The sequence below is a fragment of the Equus asinus genome, chromosome 8 (genome assembly GCF_041296235.1).
Source record: "Equus asinus isolate D_3611 breed Donkey chromosome 8, EquAss-T2T_v2, whole genome shotgun sequence".
Lineage (NCBI taxonomy): Eukaryota > Metazoa > Chordata > Mammalia > Perissodactyla > Equidae > Equus > Equus asinus.
In genome coordinates, this window is record NC_091797.1 from 82,557,917 (window position 1) to 82,570,500 (window position 12,584).

At 57.0% G+C, this 12,584-nt stretch overlaps 1 protein-coding gene across 6 annotated transcripts in view; it reads right to left on the minus strand.

Moving 5' to 3' along the window:
* Window positions 1–12,584, minus strand: part of TESC (tescalcin) — a 45,875-nt gene that overhangs the window by 12,804 nt on the left and 20,487 nt on the right. For all 6 annotated transcript variants that reach the window (XR_001400219.3, XR_011505371.1, XM_044775800.1 and 3 more), the window contains exon 3: window positions 428–508. Coding sequence is in view for 4 of the 6 variants with exons in the window: in XM_044775800.1 (XP_044631735.1) it covers window positions 428–508 (81 nt within the window). In the remaining 2 variants the exon portion in view is untranslated. The remainder of the gene's footprint in view (window positions 1–427; window positions 509–12,584) is intronic.

The window sequence follows — 12,584 nt, forward strand, 5'->3', positions numbered from 1 at the left end:
GTGAGTCCCGGAGAGGCCTCCAGCCAAAGGCCAGAGAGGACCCCGAGGCCTGCCGCTGACAGCCAGGGCAGTGAGCTTGGAGGCAGGGCTCCCCAGGTGGGGCCTTCAGAGGCCCAGCTGACGGGAGCCCACAAGCCCCACTAGGGTGCAGCCAGATCCTGATCCCCAGAATTGGTGCCATAATAAACACTTGTGGCTTCAAACTGCTAGGTCTTGGGGTAATTTGTTACGCGGCCAGAGCTAACTAATACAGAGGCCGAGAGAGACCGATGAGCTGCCCAGAGTCACCCAGCTGTGAATCCAGACTGTGACCCCAAAGCTGTGCTCAGAGTCCCTACCCAACACAGCCCCCCTTCTCTGCGTCAGTTTAACTGTGAGAAGTGACTCCCCAGGGACAAAGTCACCTGCCATCGGGAAAGGAACGCACCTGTTGTCGAAGAAGGCACGGATGATTTTGGATCGGATAGGGTTGAGGTCCAGGTCCGGGACGTTGTTGAAGTTCTCCTTGCTGGGAGCCAAGGCAGAGAGCACCGGGAAGAGAGCGAGCAAAGAAAGCGGGCGTGAGACCAACGTTCATCACTCATCAGGCTACGGTTCCATCCTGAGCAGGCCCCCCAAGAACAGTCCTGAGGCAGGGCTGGGGTCCGCAGCACGGATGCGCCTCCTCCCCTACCTTTGGACTGGCAGGAGCAGGGAAGGGCTGGGGGCATAAGATGCCTCCGTGAATCCAACAAATGCCCTGGACATCCACCTCCAGAAAAGTGCAAGGACACAGACATGCCCCTCATTCTGAGGGCAGGCCCCCAGGCAGGCCCACCACAGGCCCCTGCTTTCGCTGTTCTGGAATCAGAGCAGCAGGGTGCCGGCTTGGAGATCTGGAAAACAGCCTGACAGGTTCTCAAGAGGTTAAAGGCAGGGTTACCATGTGGCCCAGTGACTCCACTCCCAGGCATACACCCCAGAGAAATGAAAACATACGTCCACATAAGAACCTGGACACGAACCTTCGCAGCAGCGTTATTCCTAACAGCCATAAAGAAGAAACATGAAATGTTTGACAGCTGGTAATTGGATAAATAAAATGTGGTCTATCCACACAATGGAATATTATGCAGCCATAAAAAGGAATGAAAGACAGCTGCATTCTACAACACAGACGAAACTTGGAAACATGCTACTAAGAAACCAGACACAAAAGTCCACATGGTGTATGATTCCATTTATATGAAATGTCCAGAATAGGTAAATCCACGGAAACAGAAAGTAGGTTAGTGGCTGCCAGGGGCTGACGGACTGGGGGCGATGGGGAGTGACAGCTAAGGGTACAAGGTTTCTTCCTGGGGTGAGGAACATGTTTAAAATTGACTGTGGGGATGGACCCCAATTCTAAGTATCCTAAAACCACGGAACTGTGCATTTTAATGGGTGAGTTGTAGGGTATGTGAATTGTATTTCAGTAAAATTGTTACAAAAAAAAAAAAAAGATGCTGGCTGGGGGCAGGAGGGGCGAATTTCGAACATAGCGCTGGGTCCTAGAGGCGGTGGGTCTGCGGCCCGGAGGCGGCAGGTCCCTCGCAGCCTGACCTCCCACATGGGCCGTCCTGTGTTCTAGAATCTGCTTCCTGCTCACCTTCTTCTGTTCCATGGACTTCAACGGGCAATGGCTTTGGAAGGGCCCCAGGACACCCGGGCGGGCGAGGTGGAAGGAGAGCAGCCACTTAAAAGAACGCCCAGGGGTGAGAGATGCATCGGGTTTGGGACTCAAAACGAGGGCCGACCCCACCGGCAGCGGGGGATGCGGCCGGTCCACAGAATCAGGCAGGGTCTGGTGAAGATGCCGTGAATGCACGGCTGGCCCGTCCTGCCTCCACCTCACAGACGGGAGCCCGATGCTCGGGTCGCGAGGAGAAGGGGGACCTGGCCCAGGGCCGCATCCCGCACTGCTCGCTCCTCGCGGCGCTGCCTCCCGTCTCTCCCCCAGCGCTCCTTGTGGCATCCGGGCAAACTGAGGAGCGGGCGGCAGCAGACACCAACCCTGAGACTCGTGAGAGCCCACTTCTGAAGGAGGGGGACGCTCAGAACAGTTGGCCCCGGGGGCTGGCGTGTTATTTTGCTATTAAAGGGGATGCCGTACTGATGCGTGTTACAGTGTTGACGAACCTCGAAACCATGATGCTGAGGGAAAGAAGCTCAACACAAAAGGCCGCATATTATACGGCTCCATTTATAGACAAAGACCTGAACAGACAAATCCACAGGGACGGAAAGGAGACGGGTGGCTGCCAAGGCGATAGGGGGTGATGGCTGACAAGCACAGGGTTTCTTGGGGGTGAAGAAAATGTCCTAAAACTGATCGTACACTTTAAAAGGGTGAATTGTACAATATGTAAATTATATCTCAACAAAGCTGTTTTGAAATTTCCCTAAAATATTTTTAAAAGCCAAAAAGCAAACAAACCCCGCACTAGGACTCCGTTTATATAAAGAACGAAAGCGCCGACACTGACTCACGCCATGGGAAGTCAGGATAATGGCCAGCTATCTTCAGGGATGTGACCGGGACGGAGCCCGAGGAAGCTTCTGGAGGCTGGGAATGTCCCGCTCTTGATCTGGGTGTGGGGTCCTGGCGTGTTCAGTCTGTGAAAGCTCGTCTCGCGATGACCAGTCACTTTTCTCCGTGCGTGTTATAGTCCCCACTGCCCTGGCACGCCCAGCTGTCCTCCCCTTTCTCCTCAGTAGTGGGAGGCGACCATGGGAGGAAATACATCGAAAGCCCAGGGGCCCTGGGCGGGAACAAGTCAGAGCAAAGGGGCCACGTGGAGCTTGAGGGAATTCTGAGAGACAGACAGGACGCAGCCAGCTGCTTGTGTTTCATCAGTGCATGAGCCCTCAGCCCCTCTGGCTTTCATCGGCCAGGGCGTCTTGGCTACTGCTAACCCCTCCTCAGCCTCGGTTTCCTCATCTGTGAAGCGGGTGCCTCTGGAATCAGACTTGGGTTCTCCCTGGCTCTGCTACCTGGGCCAAGTGGCTTAGCCTCTCTGAGCCTCAGTTTGCTCCTCTGGAAACAGGAGCCTCAAAGGGTTGTCATGTGTTCATGTGAGACAAAGTCTGGAGCACACTTAGCATGGTGCCCGGGGAGGAGGGAGTGCTCCCCAGATGGAAGCTCCAGACACAGCCCCCGAGCTCATGGGGACGGGGACCCCATGATTTCCACAGCAGCATGCCTCCATACCGTGCACCATCGGGGCAGCACAGGTGAATGAGCAGCTGAGTGGAAGGGATGGTGGGTGCGGGTGGGGCTTGACCCCTCGGTTCCGTCTGCCCTGAGCACCCAGGCTGCACCCAGCTCAGCTCCCTCCCCAGGCGTCCAGACCCTTCGGCCACCCCCAGGAGTTCTCCATCTACAGAGTCCTGGGGCTGCTGGAAGGATCAGATCCGGGGACACACCGGGAAGCGGACGTGAGTCTGGTTAACTCCCAGGAGGGAAGAGAGGCCTCAAAGGAGGAAGCTGCAGGTTCCAGGCAGCTAGGAGAAACCCGGTCCCCATGCTGTGAAGGTGGCAAGAAGGACCCACCACCGTGAGACCCCACAAAAGGCCAGAGGGATGTAGGGCTGACCCGGGAGGGAGAGCAGGCAGCAGTGCCCTGGGAGAGAGGGCGGAGGGCAAAACCACCTCGCAGACCAACCAAGTGTCTGAGAAGGAAATTGACAACAAAGAGGCCTGACTCTCCAGTGGCAGCAGGAGGGCAGGCAGACGTGGGAAACCGCTGGGGGCAGGTGGCCGGGTCCTGGCTCACAGCCCCTGGCAGGTCCGTGCTGATGTCTGACATCCAGCTGTCTTTGCTCCATCTCCCCTAGGCACCTGCTAGACCCACACTAGAATCTCCCCTCTCCCTCCCCACAGGCACCTTACTGACTCTCAGTTTCTTACAGAAGCCTCAGTTGCCTCATCTGTGAGTTGGGTGCACACCCAGCACCTCCCGTATCCCAGGGATGTGAAATCTCGCACACCCAGGGGCCAATCCGGGCTCTGCCCCTGACCGAGCCACGGCACATCCCGGAGCCTTGGGACTTCTCATGTATAAAATGGGGATCCTGGGAATATCCAGGGAGTATCACGAGGTTAACGAGATGGATGCATATAAGGTGTGCAGCATCCTGCCTGACACCCCGTGAGCTCTTAATTTAAAACTAATTTTACTAATAAGAGAAACCACAGCCACCCTTCTGTGTACTCCCAAAGTGTCGGGGACTGTTGTAAGAGCTTTATATTATCATCCTGTAAGGTAGGAACTTATCCCCATCTTAAAGATGATAAAACTGAGGTAGAGGTGAAGAAGCTTCTTATTGCTAAGAGCGACTGACAGGTGGCACGGGGAGGCCTGGCTGGGGACAGCAGCTCACGAGAGTCAGGGCTGGCTGGCAGTCCCTGGGGACACTCCAGGGACCTGCCCACCTCCTTTTTCAACAAGTTGACTTGGGCTTTGAGCCCAGAGCCTGAGACCAGCTAACTAGAGCTTAATGGCAGCTTAATGCGCCATCAGGGCTAGTTTCGGTCTTATTTCCCTTCCTCCCACCTGCCCCGAGGTGCCCACTGGGCAGGTTGAGCCGGCTCAGTGGAAGGTGCCTCAGCTGTGGGAACCGCTCGGCTTCACCCGAGCCGCCCGTAGGCTGGGGGCAGGTCCCTGCTCTCGGGCCACAGCTGACGCAAGGTGGCCAGTGAGTGGTCCAGCAGGGAGGGGCTCACCCACGAGGGCTCCAGGGCACGTAACTTCCGCCCTTCTCCAAGGGTTTTAAATTTCCCCCAGGTATCTGAGGGCTTTCACCGTGAGAGGCGGTGCTCACTCAGCATTTAGCTTTAATCACCCCCACACACCCACTTTACAGGCACGAAAGTGAGGCCCAGAGAGGGGACATGACTAAGCCACAGTCGTGCAGCGAGGAGAGGAGCTTTGAATCCGGTTCTAACCACCCTGGGGACTTCCTCACACTGGCTACTGCCTTCGAGTCGCATGTTGTTTTTACTATAAAGAGAGAATGAGAGATCTCTGTTGGACATCTGTTCCCACCCAGCCCAGAGAGGCCCCATCCGGGACTCAGAACAAGGGCACGATAAGCGTCTGGCCCACGAGGGAAGGAAAAGCCTGAAAAACCACCGAGGGTGGGCCGGCGGGCTCGTCCTCAGCCCCGAGGTGTGGGTTGGTTTCCGGCAGCGTGTGAGGCTCAGCTCCACTGCAGACTTCTCTCTGCAGGTTCTGGGCTTGGGGCTGCCCTCAGCCACGCCAGGGCGCACCGACCTCCGAGCTGAGGAGGCAGCAAGGCCCCAACCCAGCCTGGGACGCCAGCCTCCCTGCTCCCTGCTGGTCCAGGGCCCCCTGCAGCATCGAGGAAGGCCACTGGGGTCTTTCCTCTGCAGGGCGCCTGCCGGACTCTCCCGACCCCACCTCCCCGTACTGTTCAGCATCTGACGTTTCCCACATGGGGCCGTGAGAGAGTAGACACTCGGGAAGCTGGGGCCCCAGGGGACTCGTGAAGGAGGGACCACATCTCTTTCAGCGTGCATCTTCCCAGGCAGAGCCGAGCTGCTCCAAGTGCGGTCCCTGGACCAGCAGCGTGAGCATCACCTGGGAGCTCGTGAGAAACACAGAGTCTCAGCCGCCCCAGAGCTGCTGAATCAGAACTTGTGTCTTAACACGCTCCCCAGGGCATTTGTGTGTAAGTTAATGTTGGAGAAGCACTAAGGATGGCCTAAAGGCACCAGGTGGCTCTCCCATCCCCATGCCTTTGCTAAAAGGTTCTGACAAGAAAGGCCTGGTCCTCTTGTCCACAGGCAAATGCCTCATTCAAAAGCTGGGGCAGCATCACCGACATCATTCCTCCTCGTCACACACAGGCTTTCTCCCCCTCCCATAACTGCTCCCAGGACTCAGCTGCCCTCCCAACACCTGTGGTTTCCTTAACACGTGGGGAGCAACCAGCATTCCAGCCCCTTTGACGTGCCAGGCACTGTTCCAGTGCTGGCAGCAGCAGTGAATGGGACGGCCACGACCCCTCCTGGGATTCTGGCGGAACAGAGAAGGAAAACAGTCTCCCAGGCAGTGACGAGCACTTTGCAGACGAACCAGCAAAGTACAAAGACCGCAGTGGGGTGGTCAGGAAAGGTCACGGCAAAGGTGACACACGAGCAGGGACCTGAAGGAGGCGAGTTCTCAACTCCAGGGAGCATGTGGGGCTGTCTGGAGACATTCTGGCCGTGACACTGGGAAAGAATTACTGGCATTGAGTGGGCAAAGGTCAGGGATGCTGCGTAACATCCTACAGGACGTGACCCCCCTCCCCCCAGAATTCTCCAGCCCCAAGAGCCAACAGAAACTCTGCTCCAGGGAAAAGCATCCTAGAAAGAAGGGACAGTGCATTCTAGAGCTCTGAGGGAGGAAGAGCAAGAATGTCCACGTGGCTGGAGCAGAAAGAGCAAGACGGTCAGGAGGTCAGAGGGGCAGAGGGCCATCACATGGGGTCTGTGGGACACGGAGCGGCCTCGGCGGCTCTCACTATATTTCGCTCAGCGAGATGGACTGTTTTGAGCAGAGACGTGCCATTTTAGATCCCCCATCCACTACCACAGGTCTATACGGTGTGGGGCGGGGGCAGTGAGAACAGAAGCAGGGGTCCGGGAAGGAGGCTGCTGCGGTAAGGCAGCTGAGAGTCCACGCAGCCCAGATGGGACGTCTGGGAGGACAGCTCCCTGGGGGACACGTTAAGCGTGACATGCCTTCTGGACATCAAGTGGATGGGCAGTTGCTACCTGAGTCTGGAGTTCGGAGGAGACGTCCTGGCCCGAGGTGCAAACTTGGGAGTCAGCCTCCGGGTGGAGTCACGAATGTGTATTTTATTTCAAAGACAATGGAAGGTCTCTGTGGTCTGCCCCCCAGCTCTCCTCTCATCACTCCCCACCCAGGCTGACGATGGCCCGTCTCCCAGCCTCTGCACTGGCGGCTCCCTCTGCCTACGGCTCCCTTCCCTCCTCTCTTCACACACCGGCTCCTTCTCCCCATCTTGCTCCCAGCGCCTACGGGGCCACCTCGGAGGCACCTTCACTGACCACCCATCCCGAACTGGCCCTCTCTGCCCTGCCTCCTTCTTTCACCACGACATGTAATGAACTGCTGCTAGGCTAGTTACCTCCCTGGCACTCACACGTGCGCACACAGACACACAGACAGACAGACAGACACACAGACACACAGACAGACAGACATACACACACACACCCTGGAACAAAAGCCCCCCACAAGGCAGAGGGAGCCTGACTTCTCATTCAGCATCCTCGCGGAAGGCCCTTAACAACCTGCTTTTGAAAATAAGGACTGAGTTGGTATTAAACATCCTAGGAACGAATCTCTAAAACGTCTTTATGTGAGCACCCGCTAATAAATCGAGGACCACTTAGCTTCTCCCTGCTTTGGGGGACCCCTTGGCATCCTTTCACACCAAACCGACCCCTTCCAGGCCCTCCTTCCCACAGCAGCCCTCACGCTAGCATCTCACCGGAGGGAGCAGAGGCGAGAGCCCCTGTGGCTCCCGGGGGGGTGTACAAGCCTGTGGGTCTCCCTTTTCAAATACATGTGATCATCCCAGCAAGGCTGTCCAGGGGGCACTTGTCAGCTCTGGGACACATTAAGTACAGCCAGCGGAACTGCCCGACACCCTGGGCAGGCCGCGGCTCACTGTCATGAGGACTTCTTAAAAAAAATCCTGTAAATTTTCAGCTCTTTGACAGGTTAAAAGCAAAGTGAATGGATGAGAAAGCGACTTAATTTGGAGAAAAGCCACAGGGTCACAGACGTGTGGCGCTCCGGCTCTTCTGTCAGCCAGCTCTGTTTCAGAACCCCAGCCCCGCTGTGTGACCCTTAACCTCTTTGGCCTCAGCCTCTTACTCGGTGAAATGGGGTAATGGTGTGAACTTCACAGGGCTCCCGAGACCCTCAGAACACGCAGGTGAGCAGTCAGCCCAGAGCCTGGCACACGTCAGCATCCAGCGGATGGCAGCCGCCGCTCCCGTCGATGCACACGGTGGGGCTAACCTCCAGCTCCATAAGCAAGGGAAACGCGGCCGCGGGTCACAGGACAGGACCTAGAGCTATGACTTCTGTGGGGGCGCTGGTGTCTGGCCCATCGGAACGGTGCTCTGCGCCCTGGTGGCCTTCAACAACGACCCCTGCCTCCTTTTTTTCCTCGTGTACGTCTGCGGTTGCCTTCCTCCCAGGCATCGCTCCACCCTGGGTGGTCTGAGGAATCTAGAAATGTCTTCGCCGCATGGCTCTGTCCCACCAGGCCCCCCGGGGGCCTGCACCACTAGGTTTGGAGTATCCCATGGCGTCTGTTTCCGGGCGTTGCTGAGCCCGTCACAGTGCCAACAGGAAGTTAAATGTTGCCATTTGACACACTCACCAGTTAAGTTTCCCAACTAAAGAAAGAAAAAGTGCGAGAAGCCTGACTGTATTTTCTTCACTGTCTGAACTTAGTGTGTTTTAATGGGTTTCCTCATGGAGGGTCTTCCCGGGTAGAAGAAAAGCTTTGGGGACGAGACAGAAGACTCTGCAGCGTGGGTCCTCAGTGAACACGTCAGAGGAACGCTCCTATTCAGCATGCCACCAAGAGGCCTCAGAACTCAGGGTTCCCTGGTCCGGGTGCACTCAGGTTTTGGGGGTCCTGAAACATATATAATTGGGGGACCCTCTTCAAGAAAAAGGATGCAGCATTAGGAATTTTTTTTAAAAATCAGGCGCTGGGCCTTGTAAGAAACCCCTCCAGTGAGGGGCCCTGAGGCATGGTTTTCAAGGCCTCAGGGTAACCCCCCCTGGACGTCCCAGATGATTTTCAAAAAGACGAGGAACCTGACCCAATGTTGGCCAGAAATGGTGGGTTGAGATTAAAATCAACTTTGGCACTTTCTACCTTGTGGGATTATTTTTTTAAGCTATATTCAATTTATCAAAGTCACAAGTTCAGCAAGTCAGAGCTTCGCTCAGCAGCTTACAAATCTTCCCAGACTGGGGACAAAGCGGCAGGTCTGAACAGCCACTTTGCTTCTAAGGGGTCTGTGCCCTCGAGGGATTCCGAAGCCCCCTGGGGGATCTAAGCAGCTCCCTGGCACCTCGGCTCTCTGAGCAGGAGGGGCGAAGGGAGCTGCACCCCTCACCCTGCACAGACTGGGGTGGTGGGGGCCTTGCTCAGGGAACCCTGGTCAACACCTTTCTCTTGGGGTCAACACCTTTCTCGTGGGGAACGTCCCCACAACCTGGCCAGCTCCCACCAACAGGCCTCTCAATGCTCAAGAGATGAATCCTTTCTGTGATCTGAAAGCCCAGCCTGCTCAGGGCCCCCTCATGGCCCCAGGGATCAGAGAGGTTGAAGACCCAGCCTGGGGCCACCCAGGAAATCATTGGCAGGTGGGGATGGCGCTGGGGACCAATCACAGCCCAGGGCCCCTTCTCCCGCCCGCCCTGGGAGGATGGGCAGGAAAGCCCAGGGGCCCTTCTCCAGGCCCTGCAGTTCCGGGAGAAGGAGGCGCTTCCTGCACGCCCGTTTGCATAAGAGCTACTGCGGTCTGTCACTTCCCTCCTGCAGGCCAGGCCTGGCTGTCACCGTGTGCAGCCGACTCTAACCTCCCAGCAGAGACTGAGACACTGGAACAGGGGTGGCTGTGATGGAAATTATGCCCCACCACCCCAGGACGTTAGGGCAGAGGGTCCTCAGATGGCAGAGCGGGGAGACAGGTCCTCAGAGGTCACCTGCAAGTCAGGGCAATGCCCCCAGCTTCCTCACAGAGGGATCTCAGCACAGGGTTCAAATCCCAGCTCTGCCACGTCTGAGCTGTGTGACCCGGGGCCAGGTACATGGCCTCTCTGAGCCTTACTTTCCCATCTGTAAAATGGAGAGAACAGGTGTTCCTAGCACTACTTCCTGTGGGGTTTATAAGACTGAAGTAACATGCTCGAATCATAATAGCTTATCTTTGTGAACGGTTCCTATGAATTCCTTCACCGGAACTACGTAAACCGTACGAGGGAAGTCCCATTAACAACAATGGGTCTCGTGTACACCATGCATGACGGGTTATAAAGAACTTCTCTAGTCATTATACTCACTCACTTGTTCCTCACTTCTTTGCTCACTCATGCGCTCGTTCATTCATTCATTCAACCAACTATTCCAGAGCGTTTGCTATGTTACAAGCCCCAGGCTCAGCACTAGAGCTGGAGAAAAAGACCCAGTTCCTGCCCCCCCCCCCCCCCACAGTCTGTTAGGAGAGGTTGGGGGGGCAGTTAAGATTCTGTGCGGTAAATGTTGGGATGGGGCACCCCTGGGAGGAAGCTGTGGGGGTGCAGGGGCCAGAGGGGAACATTGGAGGAAGTCCACACGGAGACTCTGCAAAGCAGAGGCCAGCATCTGAAGACCCTGGTGGGCTCCGGTTACAGAGCGTGGACACGACCTGGAGGGCGCTGGGGAGCCCCCAAGGGCTGGGGAGCGGGGCCGCTGGCTGGTCCGGGCAGGCGCACTCGGGGCTTGTGCGAGGGTGGGTGTGGAAGGGCCATGTATATGGCAGTCCTGGGGTGGGCATGCAGGAGAGGGACCGATAGGGTCCCAGGTTGGGGGGCAGAGCCCTCACTTCCCAAGCCCTGGCCTGGCCTCTGAGGGTGGGCGTAGGAGCCGCTCAGTGCCCGCGGGGAGCAGCCCCCCAAGCCTGGAGGGCCCCCTGGGCGCTATCCTTGGTGCTGGGCGAGGCCCACCTGACCACGACCACCCCCGCTTGTCAAAAATGCAGAGTCCCAGGGCCCGTGCCAAACCTGTGACTCAAAACCTGTGTTTTAATCAGGTTCCCAGGTGACTCAGGCACACGCTGCACCCACCATCCGCGGGGGAGGCAGAAACAGGTGTTTATGTTACCCGATGTGATGACAAATGCTCTGAGGGCCACAGGGAAAAAGAAATGGGGCCTGGAGAGCCTGTCGGGGAGCCGGCCGGGTCTGGAGGGAGGGCCAGACGGACTGTCCTGCAGAAGTGCTGTTTCCCTGAGACCCAACAGAGGTGCTGGATTTTGTCAGAGACAGGTGGGCAAGAGGAGGCTCCAGGCTCCAGGAGAGCGGGGTGGGGGCTCTGAACTCTGTCACAGACATCTGAGGCCTGGCGGCTGGGGGACCGGGTGGGGGCTTCAGGCTGGTTGGTGGGGGACAGAGACCAGCAGCATGCGCTGGGCACTTAGTATGACTCAGGCACTGTGCTCGCCACCCCAGGACCGGAGGCTCAGTGTGGTCCAGGGACCCACAGCACCACCACTTGTCAGAAATGCAGAGTCTCAGGCCCCGCCCCACTGGAGCCAAAGCTGCATTTTAGGAAGACTGCTGGGTGATTCGCGCACACACTTAAGCTGCAGAACCCAAGTCTCAGGACGTCCTTGCAAAGGCCGAAGAGGAGGCGCTGGGTAACACAGGGGCTCAGAGGCTGGAAGCTCAGAGGGGAGGGGTCTTCAAGGGCACTGTAGCCTCCTTGTCACACGGTGCCTGCACTCCCCACCTCCACTCCCAGCCCAGGAACAGACGGCCACCGCCTGGGCATCTCAAGGCGGGTTTCACAACCTCACAGACAGGTGGAAGGAGGAGAGTCCTGTCTGCCAAACGCCAAGGAACCCAGCTCAGAGCAGAGTCGTCCTGCACGCATCTGTTCATCTGTCATGCTCAAATCAAACCCCAACGACCATGCTCACTCTACAGACGGGGAGAGAGGCTCAGAGAAACAAAGCAACTGGCCCAAAGTCACACAGCCAGTGACACGGAGGATTCGAATACAAGCTGTCTCCCAAGTCTGGGTTTTTGCCTCTGCTTCCTTCCAGTCTGAAAATTAAACGCATGTGGAATTTGAACCTAAAGCCTTGCCCCAGCCGAGACCCAGAGACCCCAGACCCATAACAACAAGAAGCCCAAGGCAGCTTGTTAAAGGGCTGGGGGCGTAGCTTAAATGGGGCCGCCCCTTCACACACACCCCACTGTGAGCTGCATGCGGTCGTGTCCACTAGTGCAAGTGTCGAGCCGCTGGCACAGAACACGTGCAAAGGAAGGAAGGATGCTCTGGCACCTCCACGTTCCAACATCCAGCATGCACGGGTGTCACCTCCTGTTCCACCTCAAGGGCTTCCCACCTGCACTCACCCCTCGGCCCACGGCCCCAGGAGAGCCCACCTTGCCCTGGGAGACCACTCCACCCGCCACCCCTGCCAAGCTGGGCAGATGCCCCAGCCCCACTCGCTCACAGCCCTGGGAAAAGACAGTTTGCATCTCTGGCCCCTGGCCATGGTGATTGGCTCAGATCTGGGCACGTGACCCCATCTGAGTCAATGAGAAGCAGGTGGCTTTTTGCTGAGATGAGTAGAATTAAAAGGTGTAAATCCTGATTGTCTTTAATTCTGCCGTGGATACAATCAAATTGAGACCAGAGGCCACAAGAACCTTGAGACCACCAGGATCTGAAATGGATGCTTTGAGAATACAATGCACTGGATTAACAATGTGCCTTTGTCCAGACAA